The 22,781-nt window shown below is 46.0% G+C and overlaps 2 protein-coding genes across 2 annotated transcripts; one reads left to right on the top strand and one right to left on the bottom strand.

Annotated features, from left to right (window-relative positions):
• Positions 1-3,034: 3,034 nt before the first annotated feature.
• On the top strand, positions 3,035-12,047 carry LOC112881188. Its single transcript, XM_025945876.1, has 14 exons — positions 3,035-5,075; positions 5,276-5,386; positions 5,469-5,665; positions 5,820-6,027; positions 6,101-6,338; positions 6,427-6,577; positions 6,680-6,979; positions 8,002-9,373; positions 9,546-9,653; positions 9,978-10,171; positions 10,275-10,485; positions 10,604-10,841; positions 10,947-11,097; positions 11,194-12,047. The coding sequence occupies exons 1-14, from the start codon at positions 3,749-3,751 to the stop codon at positions 11,488-11,490; spliced, it is 5,103 nt and encodes a 1,700-aa protein (XP_025801661.1). The 5' UTR covers positions 3,035-3,748; the 3' UTR covers positions 11,491-12,047.
• A 2,392-nt stretch (positions 12,048-14,439) lies between these two features.
• Positions 14,440-22,209, bottom strand: LOC112880657 (valine--tRNA ligase, mitochondrial 1). Its single transcript, XM_025945392.1, has 22 exons — positions 22,043-22,209; positions 21,900-21,941; positions 21,383-21,430; positions 21,095-21,154; positions 20,837-21,006; positions 20,677-20,749; positions 20,469-20,534; positions 20,296-20,379; positions 19,649-19,726; positions 19,380-19,463; positions 19,214-19,293; positions 18,961-19,018; positions 18,561-18,863; positions 18,290-18,460; positions 17,727-17,917; positions 17,227-17,629; positions 16,398-16,649; positions 15,818-16,318; positions 15,627-15,724; positions 15,409-15,508; positions 14,991-15,136; positions 14,440-14,888 (listed from the first exon to the last, which is right to left on the bottom strand). Exons 1-22 carry the CDS (start codon positions 22,049-22,051, stop codon positions 14,723-14,725), a joined length of 3,183 nt encoding a protein of 1,060 aa, XP_025801177.1. The 5' UTR covers positions 22,052-22,209; the 3' UTR covers positions 14,440-14,722.
• Positions 22,210-22,781: the final 572 nt, after the last annotated feature.

Here is a 22,781-nt window from a genome sequence, read left to right as displayed (position 1 = left end):
ATCTTGAACATACACTTATCACAATGCTACATTCCAAGAAATTACCATCTCGCTACTTTGTGTTGTTGCCATTAGTGATCATTGTGCCTCTATAGCCATGTTAGGTGGTACTCGGCCTTGTTACCTAGCTAGTGTCATATCGCGGCTATGACATGACTGTACCATCTTACTATCATTGTTGTGCTCCTAATCTTTATTATTGCACTTTTGACGATCTACAATATTCAAAAAAGCGCTAGGCGGTATCTAGGTGGTGACCCACCGCCTAGAGCCTAAGCGAGCCTAGGCGTTTCAAGGCGTTAGCACATACATACATATACATATATACATATATATATATATATATATATATATCTTGTTATACACATACATGTATCTCTAAAATAAAAAGAAAAAGAAGAAGCTGATGGGCTTAACTTTGAAAAAAACCCATTAAAACAACCCAACCCACCTCCCAGCCTCCTCTCTTATCCACTAACCGCTCCCTCAGTTCCTCGCTCACCCACCCATCGGCCGTGCTTCCTCTTCCTCCTCCGCCCGCCCGCCCCTGCCTCCTCCTCCTCCTCCTCCGCCGCCGCCAGCCCGCCCGCCCCAACCTCCGCTTCCTCTGCCGCCGCCGCACACCATCCCTGCTGCCACCGCCTCCTCCCGGTCGCACCTATCCACCGCCTAACCTCTTAGGCGAGGCGGCACCCCTCCACGTAGCGCATAAGCGCGTCTAGGCGAGTGCCTAGCATCACCTTTTTGAATATTGGCGATCTATCAACTCATCACTTTCAGGTCCAAATTTAATGATTGTGCATGTGCTCTCTATATGCTGCTATATGACTATACTTCTTTGTGGTTAATCCACTATTTTCTTCATGGTCATCATTACTCTTTCGGAATTTGATCCATGTTAACTTTTTTACTTTCTATTCCTATAAGCTACTGTTATTAAGTTGTGGTTCTCCATGACTACTCGAATATTTTTTATTGTTTTTATCATCACGCTCCCTAAATTGCACACTATCTCAATCTTTTAGTTCATAATAATGTGAGACAAAGATAAACCATCGCGCAAACTAAGTATCTATTTGGTAGGATTTTTGGTTCTTCTAAAATAGTTTTAGCTTTGGCTTCAACGGTGAATCAACTCTTTTGGTCGAGCCTGACGTTTGGCAAAATACCTTCTTAGTGGTAACGTGGTAATTCCAAGAATTTATTAGTACTTATGGAGGGAGGCGAAACCAGTGAAGCTATTTTTTTTTCTCCTTCACTATAGTATAAGCCATTTTGAGGCTTTACATAGGTTTCTTGTGCGAGGTTGTTTTATTTATACCCGTTGAGGGAATTCTAACAAACATCCTAACCATTATTAATAATTAATTGTTTATAAAAGTGTGTACCAGTACTGATAGTAGCATGAAAATTTTAGGAACCTAGGTTCCTTTATTTTTCAAAATTTATACTTTTCATTACATGTAAGTGATTTATTTTATTATTTACATGGATCTTTTATTATTCTATTTTGCACCAAATCATATATAATATATAATACTATAGATTTTATATTATTTAATTTCAAGTTAAACTACATATTAATTTTTTCAACAAACCCTCTGAAATTATTTAAACTATTAGAGTTAAAAAAAATTGTTAGTGTGGCAATTTCAAGCTATATTTCTAAACGTAGCTTAAACAATTTTATTTTACATGGGCTATTTACGTAATAATTTGGTTCCCAAACTTAATAGAAATCAAATATCAGTTTTTTATTTGATTAACTATTAATTTTTTTATTTTTTATTTCAAATTTAGCTATTTACTAACAGCATTCAACTTGGACTCTTTGTTTTATCAAGTGCTAGTTTTCTTATTTATTTTATTCTGAATTTAACTATTTATTAATTGCATTCGACATGGTTTTGCTCAGATCTGTTTTTTTCTTATTTTAATTCAAATTTTAACTATTTACTAATTATATTCGGCGAGGACTTTTGATCAAATCCTAGCTTTCCTAATTTTTTAATTCTGATATTATATATATGTATCTATTAATCGTATTTGATATGGACTCTTTGAGTTTATTTTGGTTGTTAGATCTTCATAAAATTCAGCAGTGTATATTCTTCTCTTTTTTAGAATAACGTGGTAATTTCTAGCCTCTCTTGATAAACGTGGTGGTTTTTTTTCATACTTCCTTATTTACTGTGCTTTGGAAAATTCGATATCGTGATGGATGCTACTGATCCATGGACAAGCTGTTGTTGTTTAATCATCTAGCTATGAAATATTTGTAGCATTACCTCGACTCCGATCCGAAAGTGCCGATCAGGTAGTAAGTGCCTATGTTCGTTGCTATCCTAAACCGACGAACATCACCCTTGCAACAGCAATATTGAAGATCCACAGCCTACATGGAAAAGGTCAGGTCATGTCATGTGAGGCTCGTCGGCAGCTTGCTTGAGAGGACGGGTTGCACGCTGTTGAGGAGGATGGTGAAGGTGAGAAGCATGGAGAGGTCGTGCACGGCGGCGAGCATGACCTCGCTGGACGTGAAGAGGGGCGTGATCTGGCCGTTGAAGTAGAGGATCAAGCACCAGAAGAAGAGGGCGATCACCTCGTTGTGATGGAGACAATGATGGCGAAGCGGAGACAATGATGGCGAAGCGCGCCCCTTTACCGCTGCTAGCGCCGATTTTTAATTCTAAATTTAACTCTTTACCAATCCGGCAAGAACTTTTGATCAAATCCTAATTTTCTTAATTTTTAAATTCCGAAATTATTTATATATATATATATATCGTATTTGATTTTGGACTCTTTGAGTTAATCTTAACTGTTAGATCTTCATAAAATCCGACGGTGCAAATTCTTCTTTTTTTAGATTAATGTGGAAATTTCTAAATAGACAGTGCAAATTCCGAATATGATGATTTCTTTTAACACTCATTTATTAATATAATAGATAGATTTATGTTTTTTACTATCATGATGGTTATAATCATATTATTTTGACCTTTGGAGACTAACACTCATATGGTGGTATAATCATATTATTTAACACTCATATGGTGGTTTTTTTCGATTCAGAATCCACGATTCTAAATATTACGGGTAATTCATGGAAGAAAGAAATAACTGATGAGCAGCAGCTACTCTTGGATTTCACTATGATCGTGCGTGCGTAATCTCACGTCTTGCCTGAAACTAACCACGGACGAAACCACACGGAAACTGGTATTCTTGTACTGAGTACAACAACATATACCCCTTCAAAAGAAAGAAAGGGACAGCATCAAACTGACACAATACATTCCTTACACTTTCTGTCACTAGTATGTCTAGCAGCAAAGGCAATGTCGTCCTAACTATCGCAACAGCTGACGTGGACAGCTGAAATGTCAACCATAGTACGTGTCTGAATCCTTGACACAGCTGAGTACAACAACCTATACCCCTTCCAAGCTCTTGTACTATAACACCTTGTATACGTTATGTTCTTTCGTTGCTGAGCCTGTAGAGGTTCCTGAAACGCACCCTTTCTTTGAACCATCTAATAAAACGCCATCACTTCTATAAGATGACGCTCCCGTGATTATTTTTGGCTGTTCTTTTTTATAAGAAAACACAAGGCAGTTGCGTTGACATCGTTTGCCAGTAGATCAAGGATCAAGGCAGCAATACCTTCTCTTCTCAAGTAAAACCTCCATGACCAGCAAGCTAATTAAGCTAGGATAGCGTTGCAAGGATCGGTGCAAGCTTGATGGCTTGGCCAGCTATCGTCAGGTACACGATTGTCCTCCACCTCCTGCTGCTGCCGCCGCCACCATGTGCAGCCGTTGACCGGCTCGTCCCCGGCAAGCCGCTCTCCCCTGGCGCCACCATCGTATCCGACGGTGGCAGCTTCGCCTTGGGCTTCTTCTCCCCCACCAACTCCACTCCGGCCAAGCTGTACCTCGGCATATGGTACAACGACATCCCCCGGCTCACCGTCGTGTGGGTCGCCAACAGAGAAACCCCCGTCACGAACAGCAGTACCTCTCCGTCGCCGGCGCTGTCACTGACCAACGCCTCTGACCTCGTCCTGTCCGACGCGGGCGGCCGCGTCCAGTGGACGACCAACGTCGCCGGTGCAGCTCCGGCTCCGGCGGCCGGCAGCGCTGCCGCGGTGCTTCTCAACACCGGCAACCTTGTCATCCGGTCTCCGGACGGCACCACCTTATGGCAGAGCTTCGACCACCCGGCCGACACGTTCCTCCCCGGCATGAAGATCCGGATCAGGTACGATACGCGCGCCGGCGAGCGCCTGGTCTCGTGGAAGGGCCCCGCCGACCCATTGCCGGGAGCCTTCTCCTTGGGCGGGGACCCAGACACGTTCCTCCAGCTCTTCGTCTGGAACGGAACCCGTCCGATCTGGCGCAGCGGGCCATGGACGGGCTACATGGTTTCCACCCAGACGGCCCAGTACCTGACGAACACCAGCGTCATCGTCTACCTCGCCGTTGTCAACAACGAGGAGGAAATCTACATAACTTTCAGCCTCTCGGACGGCGCCGGGCATACCAGGTACGTGCTCACAGACTCCGGCGACTACCAGCTCCAAACCTGGAACAGGAGATCGTCCGCGTGGATACTCTTGGGTCGGACAAAAGCCTCAAGTGGTGAGTGCGCAAGCTACGGCTACTGTGGCCTGAACGGCTACTGCGACCTCACAAAGCTTCCTTCGACGTGCAAGTGCCTCGACGGTTTTGAGCCAACGAGCTTAGAAGATTGGAGGAGCGGTAGGTTCTCCCAGGGGTGCCGGCGAAAGGCGGCGCTGCTGTGCAGCGACGGTTTCTTGGCCTTGCCTGGGATTTCGTCGCCGGACAAGTTCGTGCTCGTCAAGAACCGATCCCTCCATGAGTGCGCAGCGGAGTGCACCAGAAACTGTTCGTGCGTGGCGTATGCTTATGCCAATCTGAGCACTAGCAGAACGAAGGGGGATCTGACGAGGTGCTTGGTGTGGACCGGTGAGCTGATTGACACGGTGAAGGTAGGCGTAGGGGATGTCAGCGACACGCTGTATCTACGGATTGCAGGCTTGGATGAAGGTACTTGTGCAACCTGACTTGATCTTGACTGTTGAGGAAATTAACTTTGAAAACCAATTTGGACAGAAATTCAAATGTTTCATGTGAAATTCGTGCACTCCAAATAGGTCTTATGCTTTTTTTTTGGGGTGTGTGGTGGAGCAAATAGGCCTTAATCGTTCATCAGTTGTGCTACATGAGCTGACTTGTAAAGCACACAGGTAAGATGAGGATGAAGAGGAGCCACGCACTGAAGAGTGTGCTCCCTGCGGTTTTAATAAGTGGCCTTCTGATCCTCGCTGCCATTTCCCTAGCATGGTTCAAGTTCAAAGGTAGTAGAACTCAACATAGTTGCATTCTTACAAGTCTATATTTCTTTCTTCGGAGGAGCAATTGGTCATAGAATTTGGAAAGCAGGTAGAGTAAATTATGGTGCAAAGCATAAGAAGCTAACTTTGGATGACATGAGTGCATCTGATGAACTTGGGGAAGGAAACCACGCCCAAGACTTTGAGTTCCTCTCTGTTAGATTTGAGGATATCGTGGATGCAACATGCAATTTCTCAGAGGCATGTAAGATTGGGCAGGGGGGTTTTGGTAAAGTTTATAAGGTAATTACTTAATTCGACAGTGATTTCATCCTACTAGTTCGGGTCATGAAATTAAATTGTTTTTTTATCGATTTCTAATAATGTGCTCCATTTACATTGAGCTGCTTGTGTGATAAACTCAAATCTAACTTTTGTCCTTATTCTTTTTTTGAAGGCGATGCTAGGTGGTCGAGAAGTTGCTATCAAAAGGTTAAGCAAAGATTCTGAGCAAGGAACAAAGGAATTCAAGAATGAAGTAATTCTGATTGCTAAATTGCAACATAGAAATTTGGTTCGACTTCTTGGTTGCAGTGTTGAGGCTGATGAGAAAATCCTGATTTATGAATACCTGGCTAATGGAAGCTTAGATGCTACCCTTTTTGGTATGTGACACGCTATAAGTTCTTACAAATAGCACCTAACAGCCAAATTATGTTACCTTGAATCTTCGTGCAGATAATTCGAGGAAAATGTTGTTGGATTGGCCTATGCGACTTAATATAATCAAAGGGGTTGCAAGAGGGCTTCTTTATCTCCACCAAGATTCGAGGTTGACCATAATTCATAGAGATCTCAAAGCTGCTAATGTTTTGCTAGATGCAGAGATGAGACCAAAGATAGCAGACTTTGGCATGGCAAGGATATTCAACGATAGCCAGGAAAATGCAAACACTCATCATGTTGTCGGAACATAGTAAGTAACTATTTATATTTTCTTTCAAACAAGTGTAACTACATTCAACTTTCACGCAATAATATATGCACGTGAATTGACTAAACAGTGGTTATATGGCTCCGGAATATGCAATGGAAGGCGTCTTCTCCATCAAGTCCGATGTCTATAGCTTTGGTGTCCTACTCTTGGAGGTTGTTACTGGTATAAGGAGAAGCTCCAGTGGTGGCATCATGGGTTTTCCTAACCTAATAGTCTATGTGAGTATATGCATTTCCTGAAGTCATAAACTAAATTCAGAGTCTAGAGGGCAGAGGCTCTCGCATTACCGCAATTCCAAATAATAGTTTTGGTTGTTTCAGGCCTGGAACATGTGGAAGGAGGGGAAGGCAAGAGATTTGGCAGACCCATATATTATGGGCACTTGCTCACTAGATGAAGTTTTGCTTTGCAGTCATATGGCCCTCTTGTGCGTTCAGGAAAACCCAGATGATAGACCACTTATGTCTTCTGTTGTGTTCACTCTAGAGAATGGAAGCACCAGACTGCCAACACCCAACAACCCTGGGCACTATGGACAGACAAGTACTAGTGATGTAGAGCAAATAAGGGACAGAACTGAGAATTCCATGAATTCCCTTACTCTCACAACTATAGAGGGACGATAATCTGTTTCTGATGTACCAAAACACTGTCCAACTATTTCTCAACAAAAGCTCCCTCACCGTCTGAGGTTTAAGCCGTTTCCTAATTTTCAGTTTCATTTTTGGTTATGTTAGAAAACTTAGATGTGAAGAAATTATGTTTTTCGTATCATATTAATCAAAATAATAACAAGGCAAAGAAAATTACAATGTTGTCAGAAGGGTAACTCATGAATGAAGAAATTTCATTGAGCAGCACGAACTGTGAGCAATTGTTGAATCTGAGAATGGCACGCGAGGAACCGTGCTTCCACACGACTTCGTATCCCGTTCCAGCGTCATGCCAGCTTCGTTCTAAACAGAACTCTGATTCAGTGTGGTTGTTGGTTCAGATTTAATTTCATCGTGCGTGACACATGCAGAGAAGACTGGTCCTTGTTTCTAGCAATGTTGAATATTTCAGAGCCACCACGGAGCAGAACTCAGCCTGTTTATTTTTCTTTCCGGGCCATGCCTCGTGATCTTCAGTTAAGATCGTGCTTCGAAGAACAGCAGAACTCCACGCGCTGTTTGAATAAGCAGCGCGCGCCAGAAACCGTGGTTCCACACCCTCCTGCGACGCTCCAACTCTGTCGCGGCATCGTCCCCAGCTACACCCAGAAATCAACGCAGTTGGTGGTGTCGATTTCGATGTGACACATACAGAGATGACTGGTCCGCGTGCCACTCGTTTCTTGGTTCATCACCTCATCACCTGCCACTAGGCGACCATGTCCATGTAGGCGCACCAATGCCAAGCGTCCTCCTGAGGCCAACTGCCCAGGCGTCAAGCTCCGAGCTTCTTTGAAACTCGGAGCGCTGAAACTAGTCAAGTGAGAACCCAGAATTTTCTATCACCATCAGCTTCCAGGCCAAGTCTTGGCACGGGAGTAGTGTATCATTTGTGCAACCGTACTGGAGAGGCGAGAAGGAGGATGTCTGCAGCTTCGATAAACTATACCGACCTATTTCTTTGGTGCCATACTGAATGACGTGCAACGACCATGGAGTGGTCGCGCTGCACCTGCATCACGGCCGCCGTCCTCCTCCTCCTGCCGCGCCTGTGCTCGCCGGCCGGCGACAAGCTGACCCACGGGGAGTCGCTGCTGCCCGGTGACACCATCGTGTCCGACGGCGGCGCCTTCGTGCTGGGCTTCTTCGCCCCCTCCGACGCCACGCCGGCCAGGCAGTACCTCGGCATATGGTACAGCAACACCACCGTGACCGTGCAAACCGTGGTGTGGGTCGCCAACCGGGACGCGCCGGTCATCGTCGACGGGCGTTCCGGCAACTCCTCCTCCGCGCCGTCGCTTGCGCTGGCCAACGGCGGCTCCAACCTCATCTTGTCCGACGCCAGCGGCCGCGTCGTATGGACGACGAACATCACTGGCGCCACCAGCTCAGGTACTCCTGGTTCGACGGCGGCGGTGCTTCGGAACGACGGTAACCTCGTCATCCTATCGCCGGACGGTGCGACGTTGTGGCGGAGCTTCGACCACCCGACGGACACGTTCATCCCGGGCATGAAGGTCGGGCGGCGCTACCGCCCGCACGACGGGGTCGACGGCTGGCGCATCGTCTCGTGGAAGGGTCCCGGCGACCCCTCGCCGGGGAGCTTCTCCTACGGCATGGACCCGAACACGTCCCTCCAGCTGCTGCTGTGGAACGGGACGCGTATCTACTGGCGCACTTCGGTCTGGACGGGGTACATGACCGCCGGCAAGTACCACGGTGCCACCGGCACGGTCATCTACGTCACGGTCGTCGACAGCGAGGAGGAGATCTACTCGAGCTTCTCCGTCGCCGACGGCGCCCCGCCCACGCGGTACGTGGTGACCGACGCCGGCAAGTTCCAGCTTCTGAGCTGGAACCGCAACGCGTCGGCGTGGGCGACGCTCGAGTCCTGGCCGTCCCGCGCGTGTAGCCCCTACGGCAGCTGCGGCGCCTACGGCTACTGCGACCACTCGCAGGCCGTGGCGACGTGCAAGTGCCTCGATGGCTTCGAGCCGGCGAGCCAAGGGGAGTGGAGCCGCGGCGTGTTCTCGCGGGGCTGCCGCCGAAGTCAGGCGCTGGCGCCGTGCCGCGACGGCAGCGGCGAGGGGGATGCGTTCTTGGCGATGTCCAACATGAAGGTGCCGGACAAGTTCGTGCTCCTCGGGAACATGATCTCCGTCGACGACTGCGCCGCGGCGTGCCGCCGGAACTGCTCCTGCGTGGCGTACGCGTACGCGAGCCTGCGCAGCAGCAGCGCCAAGGGTGACATTGCGCGGTGCCTGGTGTGGACAGGGGAGCTGGTCGACGCGCAGATGATCGGCGCGATCTGGGGCGTGACCGCCGAGACGCTTAACCTCCGGGTTCCTGCCGGATTCACAGGTTTGATTTTATTTTCTATTTTTTTTCTTTTTCCGATTATAAGGCTGGCATTGACATGGGCACACTGTACTCACATATATGTACGGTGAGCTCGTATCACTGTCTCCATTTTAAACCGGCAGCAAAAGCATCTACTTGCAATTGCTCATGGCATTCGCCTGTATTTGTGCAGGCAAAAGGACAGGGACAAAAACTGTGAAAATTTTACTTCCAGTGTTGGCAAGTGTTTTGATTGTCACATGCATTGTCCTTTTGTGGTTTTGTAAGTGCAGAGCCAAAGGTACACTTATATTCCTTTTGTAGTTTATCTGTATACTTTCTCCGTTTCACAATACTGTTGTTTGAGCCTTAGACACAATAATTAAAGGACCATCCTATCATTAATTAATCTTCTCAATTGTGCATTTATGTTTTCGAAAGTACAAACTCTGAAATGCGCATTTAGTAAGTACGGGTAGGATTGGAAAACATGGGTCAAAGTTGACAATGGAGTTGTAGAACAGCAAGTATTTTGAGAATAGTAGAAGTTAAAACAACAACAATTGTGAAACAGAGGAAGTACATGTTATCACAAAATAGATGCTGTTTAACATCAATTTTGCAGGTAAGAGAATAAGCAGTGAAAGTGAGAAGAAGCTGGTGCCTGGCAGTGTGCGCACATCAAGTGAACTTGGAGAAGGAAACCCTACTGAAGATCTTGAATTCCCTTCCATACAGTTCAGTGATATTGCTGTGGCAACTAATAACTTCTCGAGAGCATGTATGATCGGGCGTGGAGGTTTTGGAAAAGTTTACAAGGTACTATCATGTTCTGCAGCAATATCCTTTTTCCATCTGAACCCATGAATTGGATTATAGTACTCAAGAGTCAACACTCAGTTATTGTTCTATAATTCTGAAGGGGACATTATTAGGTGGTCGCGAAGTCGCTGTCAAGAGGCTCAGCAAGGATTCTGAACAAGGGATAGAGGAATTCAAGAATGAAGCTATTTTGATTTCCAAACTGCAGCACCGGAACTTAGTTCGGCTTCTCGGTTGCTGCACCGAGGGAGCTGAGAGGTTGCTGATATATGAGTACTTGGCCAATAAAGGCCTAGATGCTATCCTTTTCGGTATGTTCCATTCATCATAAGTTCATAACTGAATCTGCTAAAATGTCACATTGAAGTAACATGATCCTAACTCTAAAAAGTAATCATTATCCCCGTATGGTATTGTTGTTCAATGCAGACAACGAAAGGAAATCTCTGCTGGATTGGCCGACAAGATTTGGGATCATCAAGGGCGTGGCTAGAGGTCTTCTGTATCTCCATCAAGATTCAAGACTGACAGTGATACACAGGGACCTCAAAGCGAGTAATGTCTTGTTGGATGCAGAGATGAGACCCAAAATAGCAGATTTCGGTATGGCCAAGATATTTGGCGAAAACCAGCAGAAGGCAAACACTAAGAGAGTTGTCGGAACATAGTGAGTAATACTTCGATTTTGTCTTTCAACACTGAATTTTGCATATGATTAGACATGGTTTGTGCCTGACGACTCTGAAGTCTGAATTTCTGATGGTGTTAATAGTGGCTACATAGCTCCTGAATATCGAATTGAGGGCGTCTTCTCTGTCAAGTCTGACGTCTACAGCTTTGGCATATTGGTCCTGGAGATTGTTAGCGGCGTCAGGATAAGCTCTACCGATGACATAATGGGGTCTCCAGGCCTTGTAGCCTATGTAAGTACATAGTATAAGACCACTTGGAGTGCAGTCCGTGCAGGCAATGATTTATCAGTTTTTGAGAAAATATGATTTGGTTTGATTTTTTTGCAGGCATGGAAGCTGTGGAAGGAAGGGAATGCAAGTGACCTGGTAGACTCATCCATCGTGGAGAGCTGCGCGTTGGATGAAGTCTTGCTCAGCATCCACGTCGGGCTCCTCTGCGTTCAGGACGACCCGAACGGCCGGCCGCTCATGTCGTCTGTCGTGTCCATCCTGGAGAACGGGAGCGTGTCTCTGCCGGCGCCGGATCAGCCGGCGTATTTCGCAGAGAGGAACTGTAAGGTAAAAGGAGATGATGTTCAGAGCTCCAGGAACTCCATCACCATGACTGTTCTTCAGGGACGGTAGACAGACAAGACAATAGAGCAATGCTAACCTTTTTCAGCTGTACATTACGACGGAGACGTGTGGTGGCTGTGCCTTCATCAGAATCTATTCGCATCTGTTGGTCCCCGCACCCGCGCCAGTTGCACCCTATCCAGCACGTCCACATCCTCGCCGGCGGCGCGGAAGGACGGCACATTCGCTAGGTTCAGTTTGTGGCGTGCGCGCGCGGGCGCGGTGCCAGTACGGAAGTATGGGGAGGCGGAGACCACCAGGAGCGGGTGTGGATGGGGAAACCACGATTCAGGGTGCCGTACGCGGGCACCGTCGTGGGCGAAAGCGTCGCCGCTGGCCGCCTCCATCCCCCATTGAGGTCCGTCTTGAACTCATGATGCGAGGTAGACGAACAGAGCTGGGGGTTTCTGCAAAACATTGAATCCATTTTAGGGGGTTAAGTGAAAAATATTGGATAACGACTATTGATCGCGATCCATTTCAGGGGGTTTATGAAAAAATTGAATCCATTTTAGTAGGTTAAACGAAAAAAATTGGATCGCGATTATTGACCGCGATCCATTTCAGGGCGTTTTTTGCAAAGAGCGTTAAATCTGTTGACCAGAGTCCATCTCACCGATACCTGCCGCCGTTGGATGGACAGTCTACGGTGCAGATCGAGGAATTCACCGGACTCGTTGAAGGAGGTGAGGAGGTCTGACCCATCGCCGGCCGGCACGACTTCGCCATGGCCATGCCATCCCCGGCTCCGGTGACCGCGAGTCTGACTTGGTGCTCCCGACGATCCAGGATTCACGCCTCCATGTCCCGCCGGCAAGAGCACTCACTTCGCCTTCCCGAAGCCGCGCTGTACAGGCTCGACGAGCGCGGCGTCGCGACTTCACCGTCCGCGTACGGCGCGCTCCCCTCCCTCTTCCGTGGCGTCAACACCCGGCGCCTTCTCCTCCCAGACCTCCATGCCTAGCTCCTCACCGACGACCGGACGCTCCCTGTAGCCAGTACAACCGGCCGAAGGCCTATAGGGCCCTATCGTTGACGAGCCGAGCGGGAGCACTGCGACGGACAAGGACTGAAGATCCTCCACCAAGTGCAGCCGTAGCCCGCAGCGCCTAGCTCCTTCGCCGCGGTCTCGGATCTCACGTGTAATCCATGGCCTGAAGTCCTGAACACGTCCGTGTCTGCAGTCCACGGCCGCTGCTCATCGGGTGCCCTGCAGGACCGGTGAACAGGCCGGCCACATGAGAGATCCTATTTTCCCGGCGGCACAAGAGCTAAAAAATCCCATAAAAATTCACAGAGATGGGGCCTATTGTCCCCAATAACCATACAAAATTTCAGACTCAGATGTCATGCATACAGGAAGAAGCAGAAAAGAGAAGTTTCCGCAGGGGTGGTCAGTAAATGAAATAACGACCACCCCCGTCCACCGGGAAATCCCCATTTGACGGCGGCACCGGTGCGCAAATATCCTACGAAAATTCATGGAGACGAGGAACGCGGTGACAAGGTGTCACGCAAAATTTCAAGTTCAGATACGATCTACAGATCGAGAAAGAGAAAAGAGAAATTCCCGTGTGGGGTGGACGGTAAATGAAATCACGACCACCCCGTCCACCTCCGCGCGCCACTCCTCGCCGCGGGCCGCTGGGCTAGCGCGCCCGGAGCACGACCTGCCAGCCGCGGAGCCGGCGATTAGCCGCGCAACGCTGTTCCCGTCCTGCTCCCTGCCCGTATTCTCGTACCTAGCACTCAGTCGGCCACGTACCTTTGTGCGCCCACATCGGCGTCCGTGTCGCGCCTTCGTTCTTGCCCGCCGCCAGGGACGGCGGCGGCGCGGGGACGATTTGCGCGTCGCCGGTCGGTGGGAGGTGGAGATGGAGAATGCGTCGTCCGTGGAGCGCGCGCCGGCGCGCAGATCGCGCCGAGGGAGCCCGGAGCAGGCGAGTCGAGCTTGGCGCCGTGGCGTGGCGCTGAGGGAGCGGCCCTCTGCTGCCGCGACGTTAACCAGGGGGCAGCCTCCAGTACAGCGGCGGCGGCAGCTGCAGCCCGTAGCTAGCGTCCCTTCACACAGAGAGTGGTGCATTGTTCTCACGAGTGTTCTTCCCTCCAGTCCGTGGCTCTGCCGGTCTGCCGGCGAACCGAGCGCCCGCCACGGGGGATGCCAATTTCGTGCAATCCCCACGCCGCGGGGGCGTGCGCCCATAGCATGATCGGCTAGAAACGTCCATGTGGTGCCCAGCGCGGCGAGCGCACGGGCGCTTGAAAGTTTCGAAGCAGGCTCTCCCTCGCGGCGCGGCTGGCTTGCACCCTCGCGCGCTGGGCTTGGCTTAGGTGAAGTGCGCGCGAATGGCTGCGTCCGTGGCCGTAAGGCCGTCCAGCGTGAGGACGACGCCGGTGCAGCCGGATGGACATGAACTTCATCGGGATGATGTCCATGTCCGGCTGGGGCCGGCGAGGGAGGAACGACACGCGCGGCGCGGACCGCGACATGAGCCCCAGCGCCGCCGCCGCCGCTGGTGGCGCGCAGTGGGGCACGCGACGCGCCCCGAGCACGATCCGCGGCGCCGCGCCCTTGGCATCGTGTGGTTCTGCGCACTCCCCGCATGGCGCAATCAGGGGTTGGTGCACGGCGTGCTTTGTGGGTGCAGCCGCTACGTTTGCTCATTTCCCGTGGCAACACAGAAGCCCAACTTATTCAAACACACACTTCTGAACGAAAAGCGTGCAGTATTTTCTTGATTCACAAGTTTGGCCGCAAAAGAATAGCTACAAAAGTGACGCATTGTTGCATACTCATTCCGTCCTAGAATATAAGGCGTCATGAAAATTTAACCAAATTTATTTAAAAAAGAGAGAATTAACATCTACTATGAAAATATATTTCATAATAGAATCTAATTATGATAATTTGATATTGTGAATATTAGGTTTTAGAACAGAAGGAGTACACCTCGAAGCTTGCTGACAGGAAACATCAATAATAATTAATACAGCTACAGCATATTCTGACATAGTGCCCACATGCATCAACATCAAAAGCTTGGCAGTATCGAACATCCAAAAATATGGTTCTGTACAGACCGTCAGTATATTCTTACAAGCTGGAAAATGTGACTTTAATTTCGACCAAAACCATCGATTCTAAACCTGAGTATACAGGTGCATAACTGACTTTCCGGTAAAAAAAATGTGGGATCAACTTTGGTATAAGCAGAGCATCTTTAAAACAGAGGCATCAGACTCAGTTATTTCCAATTTTTGCATCTAATTTCTTCTCAGCTTCACTGATGACCTCTAGTTGTTCCAATAATGCGGTGAGCTTTCTCATGTCCTCTTCCTGCACATTCTGTGGAGCCTTCTCACGGTAACCAGAGGCGTCCATTTTCTGTGCCAAGGCATGTTGTAGCCTGCGTGTATGTCAAGAGACCAACCATGTTAATGAATACCGATACATGCGCAGGTCTTAACTGTAAAAAAGTGGACCGTGAAGACAGGATGAGCGCACGTACTTTTGAATTTCATCCTTTTTCTTCCTTAGCTTTTCACGTTCAGCATCTGCATTTAGAGCTCCTTGGAGCTGAAGGTACACAGATAAGTCTTTATTTACAACAGCAGTGGCACAGTCGGCTGGAGTTTCATCGTTCTCTGTCAGGATCTGAAGAATTCCAAATAAAAAATCAGTGCTCTTGTTCAGGAGCTTTTAATTCAGGTGGAATTCAATTTTTTCTCAAGTATGTAGCATATAAATATGAAAAGATGAAGAAAGCCAAGAAGAACAGTTATTTGGCAAGAATCAGCGGGTAACAACAGCAATTTCAAGCAATAAAAGTACATTTAGGTTTCAGGATTATTGATTGTAGGTGATGCAAGGCATATATTTTTCCCTAATGAAAAATAACAGTGTCGTACAGAAATGTAAGGCATAACCTTGAGATGTGATATGGAGGAAAGAGACAAGATTAGAGATTGATAGCATTGGATAGTGGCAGCAATCTCTTGGCCTCGGCAAAGTGCAAAAGCAGGTCGTCTGTAAAGAAAGACGAAAATATCAACAAGATATTACTCCATTTTGCAAAAGCAGGTTGAAGAAGAACCAAACAAGCAAATACCAAACACAAAAACAAAACAGATGACCATGTACATACCTTTCATTTGAATCTGTTGGTGGCTTCAACGATCTTATTCTGTTCACGGCGTCCAAGACAATGTCCATTTCATTTTCAAGTCTATCATTAGTCCATTCCTGTCATAAAGAACAATAGTTTCCATGTGTTAAGTTCTCAAATCACCAATTGAATTTTTCCTACAAGAATCTTCTTTACGACACGGGTATTACCTCAACAAGAGATGGATATTCCGAAATCATAATTGAATCTTTCCTACAAGAATCTTTGGGCTGTGGAAGACGCTGCCACAGCTCTTCTGTTACATAAGGCATGAATGGGTGGAGCAGGCGCAGACCAGTCTCCAGGCAGATCCACAGGGTATCTCTGGAGGCAGCTCTTGCTGATTCAAACTCTTGAGAATCACTGAAGAAATAAGGTTTGATAGCTTCAATAAATACATCACATAACTGGTACTGCCACCACGAGTATATAGTAGATGTTGCATCAGAGAATTTGTATGCTTCTAAAGAGGTAACAGTTTTGCCAATGGCCTTGTTAAGCACTGAGAGTATCCACTTGCATATTGGTGGCATGCAAGAAACATCTACAGTTGCAGGTGGAGTGTAATGATCACCCAGTTTGCCCATCGCAAAACGGATGGCATTCCATAATTTGTTGCACCACTGTCTGTATCCAACCACTCTCTTGATATCAAGATTTATCCTGTCAGACTGAGAAACAAAACAGATTGTAAAAAAAGCTTAAATGCATGTATAATAAAGAAAAAACTCAACTGGGCACCATAACAACCTGGGATGTGTAAGCAATCAGTGCAAAGCGGAGGGCATCGGTACCACATTCAGCTATGCCATCAGGAAAATCTTTCTTCTTCCCTTCTATCGCAATGCTTAATTCATTTGGATCCAGATTGCCTTCTTCCAAACGTTTCAGAAGACCTTCCAGTGACATGCCATTTATCACCTCAAGAGGATCAACAACGTTACCAAGTGATTTTGACATCTTTCTCCCATGTGCATCACGGATCATAGGATGTAAATAAACCTAAGAAGAGGGTGTGTGGTCATTGATCATTGGACATGAGATAAATATACTTCACTACCATATGAAGTGTCGAAATTTTGTAGCTCCTATGGTTGGCTTGTTAATTGAGTTCAGAAATAAAAGGATATAATTTGGAGCCACAAGCAAAAGGAAAGATGGTAACTTCATGCCTTTACTATAACGGAAATAAAGGATGATGTCACCAAATATGTAAGCAATATATGGTAAATATTAAAAAGGTGCAGAGTTCATTCAGAAGGAAATCAGTGCGGGCTGTAGAGATTAAGGGAGGAGAACATAAGCAGAGAAAAATTTAAAATGGGCAGGTTCCTCATTTCAGTTAACAAATTTACAGTAACTTGATTAAACATCCACAATATTACAGGTAGATTGCACTAGCATGGGGGTCTCTTTTTGGTCAGATTACAGCGTTACAGAATTAAGCCACATGAAGGGGACAAAGTAGGCAGAGATAGGTTTTGAATAGAGTATCTAACGTGAACAAAATGTATTAGACTAGACTGCTACAATCATATGATACAGTTTAAATGGCGGTGAACCAGAACTTGTGCTATACCTTCTCAAATGGCACATCACCACCCAGTTGCAGTCCCATCATCACCATCCTTGCTACCCAAAAGAAGAGAATATCAAGTCCAGTTTCTAGCACCGAAGTAGGGTAGAAAGCACGGAGGTCAGCGGTATCGGACGGCCAACCAAGTACTGTTAAGGGGAAAAGACCAGATGAAAACCATGTGTCCAGCACATCAGGGTCTTGATCTAGCCATAATTTCTTTCCTGGATACTTTTTCTGCGCCTCCAGGTTTGCGTCGCTTTCATTTCTTGCAACTATCCAGCGGTTATTGTCAGAACCAAGGTTTTTATCCTGGTCATCTTCTAGTGTCACATACCATGCAGGTACACGATGTCCCCACCATAGTTGCCTCGACACACACCAATCACGTATATTTTCAAGCCATCTGCAAGGACAGCAGTAATTAATGGATAATTTTATTTCAGGTTTATCTGATTCATTTGACATGATAATTGCAAGAGATGACACATCATAAGATATACCTGTACCAGTCTTGTTCATACTGCTGGGGAATAATCTCAATCTTTTTGGACCTTACAGCATCAAGGCCCGCTTTGGCCATGGAGTTGCAATTAACAAACCACTGTGGCTTTAACATAGGCTCCACTACATCATTAGTTCTTGAACAAACGCCCAAGCTCATTTCATTCTTCTTTGTGTCTTTATAGAGCCCCTTAATTAGAAGAATAAAAAAATGTTAATCCATCATATAAAACAAGAAGGCAAAGACTTAATTTTTTATAAAAATGATTAAGCTATCAATAATTTCCACAGCACGAAGGATATCTGTAAGACATGAGATTAAAAAATATATATTTATGGATAGCCGAACCCAACCTGACACTGATAAGCTGTTTCCAGCACAAATGCTGAACTGAAAGTCATGCTAGAATATATATAGCATGTTTATGATACAAAGACCATGATAACTATTTGCATTTTCACTCTGTTAAATCATGCATGCCATGTCACACATTATAATCCATATATTCATACAATTTCAGGGAATTTTTTTTAGTGGATAGTTAAGCAAATCCAGTAATACCTTTTCCTTCAGCGCCTCAATAACGGCAACTCTAGCTGTGAATCTGGGCATTCCTTCAAATTGTGCACCTCCATTGCTGTTTATTTTTCCATCATCGGTGAATATATTGATGAAGTCAAGGTTATGCCGTTTTCCAACCTCAAAGTCATTTGGATCATGGGCAGGTGTAATCTGCATAAAAACCAGAAAACAATACAATTCTAAGAATATGGGGAAGGTCCAAGTAGGTAAAGTAAGATTATGAAAAATAGCCCTCAGCAGCAACTCTTACCTTTACAGCCCCAGTACCAAAAGTGGGATCAACTAACTCAGCATCACAGATTATTTTGAGTTTCCGCCCATTGAAGGGATGGACTGCATACCTTCCGTGCAGATGCTTATACCTTTTATCCTCGGGGTGAACAGCTATTGCTGTATCGCCCAGCATCGTTTCAATTCTGGTGGTTGCTACAACGATCTCACCCAGGCCTTCTTCAAGAGGATAGGCAAAAGATATCAATACACCAAACTGCACCTCATTGGCATAACCAGGGACCTTTAACATAGTTTCTTCTTTAAGATCAATATGATCAACCTGTCAAAACAGCATTTTCCATCTTAATTATCTTAATCATGCATACAAATGATAACAATGTCTATCATATCATAAACAATATAAAAGTTCCATCAACCTCGATGTCCGAAATTGCAGTTCGAAGTGTGCAATCCCAGTTCACGAGGCGATAATCTCTGAAAAGGAATAGACCATTCATAAAATGTGAAAGAACTAGGTTGGCAACTAAAAAATAGAAGCGTAGATCAACAATCAAGCAAAATTGACAGTGGGAAAATTTTCAATTTAACACCTGAACAGAAAGTGTGGAGAAACTAACCTATATAAAATTTTCAATTTAACACTTGAACAGAAAATGTGGAGAAACTAACCTATATATCAGGCCTTCTTTGTGTAACCTGACAAAAGCTTCAGTTACAGCTTTAGATCTTTGCTCATCCATTGTAAAAGCCTGGTATCCAGTTTAAAATGAAGTTACTATGCATGGTTCAAGCACGAGTCATGCCTTTTCCCAACTAAAATAAATAGGTATGTTACCTCACGGGACCAATCAAGTGAGGCCCCAAGCCGGCGCAATTGATTCAATATGGTACCACCATATTGATCTTTCCATTTGAGTACCTGTTTGTCAGATGATAAAATGGAAGGAATGAATTGAACAGAAAAATGATACATCAGATACAGGATTAAGCATTCAAACAAAACAGACAACTTTTTCATTTCAGAACATAGACACCAAGTAATATAATGGAAACAAATAAAGAATTGGCCGAGAAAAATAATATGTCATGGAAAAAAGTGCTTACTTCAGAAACAAAATTTTCACGCCCTATGTCATGCCTTGTCAGCTTCCTTTCGCGCATAAGCTTCTTTTCTACGACAACCTGATAAACATGAGAGCAGATGTCAAAAAGAAGTAAGTACAAAACATTGAAGTACTCAAATGTCCACCAATTAGTCCAAACAAGAAATCCGAACTACAAATGGTAAGTTAAATCATAGAAATAATATAAGTTGAAATGAGCAGACACAAAACACACATTTGGCCAAAATTATACAATATTGATTTGCTTATAAGGGAATAGAGGCAACAAAAAAGCTACCTCCATCCTGAAATATAAGGGATTCTGGCTATGCACAAATGAATGAACAAGTGCTAAACAGTAAACATCCAAAAGTAGGAAATGAAATTCAAAACATGATTTTAAAAAAATCACTAAATTGCAGAAGTATGTTCTATTAACATGTCCCAACACCCATGTTGACAGATTTCTTTTAATGGCTACACATTGTTACTAGCGCTGCCAGCATGGGTGTCCACATATGTTTATTTCACAACTTGATTAACAATATATCCAGCCAAAAAGAACATATCAGCAACAAAATCACATTATCCAAAGTTTATATTTCATCATATAAATTCCGCGAGATTAATGAATTCTTAAATGCAGACCTGTGTGGCAATGCCAGCATGGTCCACTCCAGGAACCCATAGAGCATTGTAGCCTGACATCCTACGCCAGCGTATCATAGCATCCTGCGTTGGTTAATGTAACGAGAATAAAATCATTGTATAGTCAATGTCTATAGTGCTAACATGGCATATCTGTAAAAAAAAAAGAATACCTCTATAGCCACTGTAAGCGCGTGGCCTATGTGAAGAGCTCCAGTCACATTTGGCGGTGGCAAAACCTGAAAAGAAATAACAACTCTTTGTTGGAAGCTTACCCACTATTTGACAATATAAAAGCACTACAGTTATGTAAAAAGATGCAGTATTCTAAATCAGCTTCTAGCTTATCTTGCACAACCTTCAAGAGCATGAATCACTTACTATAACAAATGGTGGTTTTGTGCTTGCAGAATCTGCGCCAAAATATCCTGATGATTCCCACCAGGCATACCATCTGCATAAAAAGAAAAAACCATGCAGTTGAGCTAGACATTAACAGTGCTAGGAATTATAAAATCAACAAATGCAAAAAAGATCATACGATTTCTCAACTGCATTTGGACTGTATTGCTTGGCCATCTGAGGCGCAAGCAATTTCTTCCGTCCATTAGGAGTGTCTGGATCAATGAAATCCTCTGGATTTTCATCCTCCACAGCTTTCTTCCTCTGTTTTTTCTCAGTCTTCTTTGTTCCATCTGAGGTTGCTTGTGCCTAAGTCATATCCAACAAGCATTTCACTTACTAGATATCTGGATCATCTGTTCAGTCATATACAAATTCAAGAGCATTATAATTGAACCTGGAGCCTAGCTGCCTCCTTTTGTTTTGCCTTAAGTTTTTTCTCTTCTTTCTCTTTTGCCTGCAAGTGAAAATTTCACCCATAAATGACTATTTACACACACCATAACAAAATAAAAGTCCGATCTCATAACTCAGCTCATTTCCAACTTCAGTGAAATCACTGTTAAGTTTGATGTAATGACCATTTCCAATTATCAGTTAACCATTTGGGCCAACGCAAAAGAATACAGCAGGGAAATGAGTATACAATATCGAAATCAAAGCAAGAAAAGAACTTGGCTGATACCTTTTGGTCTTTTTTCAGCTTCCTTTCTAACTCTTTCTCATCAAGTTGCTGCACAAATTAAAAAGGATTGAATATTGAACAGAAAGGGTTGCTAACTAAAACACCAAAAAAAATGCAGTTCTGACTGCACAAAGGTGCCAAGTACCCCCCTCCCCCCGCGGCCATTTTTCGTGCGTGGTTGTGTGAGTGGGGAGCATTATACTACCAAAGTACACAAATTGTCACTTCATACTGTCCATGCATTTATTGAGGAGCCGCTAACACATACTAGTATGCATTACCCAACCACTCAATACAAACTGCTGACTCAGACATCTCAGAAGACAAACAGTTGATTCAGAGACTATATATGTTACAATTTCGGGCTAAACACGGTCTAGGCAAAGCAGTCATGGGGATGTTGTTGGGGGGGGGGGGGGTGCAGACCTTGCTGCCAAAGTGCGGTTCAATTTATAATCTCACACTTCCCAAGCCCCCTGCGAACGCGAGACAGAGTTAGGTAAATGAGTACACGTACCTTCTCCTCCGCAACCTTCCCCGCCCCCTGCGCCCCGGGCGGCTGCACAAAAGCTCACCCAAATCAGTCCCACAAACAGAGAGGTGATCCCCACGACCATGAGGGGGGAGGACGGGTTGCTCGATCCGCACTCCTTTGCTTACCTTCTCCATGCTTCAGATCAAGCCGGGCGGGTTGGCTCTCCTCTCGCCGCCGCGCCGCCGCCAGTAGAGTGGATGGACTACGAGGACGGCGGGAGCGAGCAGGAGGATGGTTGGGAGGCTAGGGTTCTGTGGGTTTTTTCGGTTTGGAGGTGAAAAGGATTGGGCAGGCCGGCGAGGTGGAGTCGGATTAGACAGGTGGGGTGTCTTCCAATGTGTCACTGGCACGTGGGGTCCTTTAGATGTTGGGCTAACTTGCACCCCACGGAATTTCTGGGCCCATAAGCTTTTCTTCTCTTTTACTTTTCGGGGCGGATGGGCTTCATGGGCTTTCTTTTCTTTTCCTGTGGGGGCTGAATCTTCTACAGGGTCCAAAAGTTTGCACGCGGCCAAGCGGATTAGAAACCAGTTGCTTTGGGTTGGGCCGGCGTACGCTTGCCTTCCAGCTCAGAAGATTTGGGAGCAGTCGCTTCAATTCCTCGCGGCGCGCGTCCTCGTATGCCCGATCAGCCTGAGGCCGTCGCCCGCCGGACGCCAATGCAGAGGAGAGGAGATTGTGAGCGGCGGAGATCAACCTGTGTGCCCATTCCCGCGCTCTGCATCCAATTGGTTGCAATTGCTTGTCCCTGCGTGCGGGCAAGCGATAGCAGGTTACGCAGTTGCTTCTGCAGGTGATCGATGACGACCTCAGCTCAATGGCAAGCAGCAATCGGTATCTCCTGCCCTGCTGCCCCCATACTAG

Source organism: Panicum hallii, chromosome 2, assembly GCF_002211085.1.
Source record: "Panicum hallii strain FIL2 chromosome 2, PHallii_v3.1, whole genome shotgun sequence".
Lineage (NCBI taxonomy): Eukaryota > Viridiplantae > Streptophyta > Magnoliopsida > Poales > Poaceae > Panicum > Panicum hallii.
This window is presented reverse-complemented; position numbering and strand designations above follow the sequence as displayed.

Excerpts from the sequence above, each read along its gene's own strand:
- LOC112881188 (XM_025945876.1), top strand. The coding sequence starts at position 3,749 with ATGGCTTGGCCAGCTATCGTCAGGTACACGATTGTCCTCCACCTCCTG. Across the intron at positions 10,486-10,603 it reads CCTAGATGCTATCCTTTTCG|ACAACGAAAGGAAATCTCTG; the intron begins GTATGTTCCATT and ends TGTTCAATGCAG. Across the intron at positions 11,098-11,193 it reads CTCCAGGCCTTGTAGCCTAT|GCATGGAAGCTGTGGAAGGA; the intron begins GTAAGTACATAG and ends ATTTTTTTGCAG.
- LOC112880657 (XM_025945392.1), bottom strand. Across the intron at positions 20,380-20,468 it reads CGCTTACAGTGGCTATAGAG|GATGCTATGATACGCTGGCG; the intron begins GTATTCTTTTTT and ends TAACCAACGCAG. Across the intron at positions 15,137-15,408 it reads CCTCCATATCACATCTCAAG|ATCCTGACAGAGAACGATGA; the intron begins GTTATGCCTTAC and ends GGAATTCTTCAG.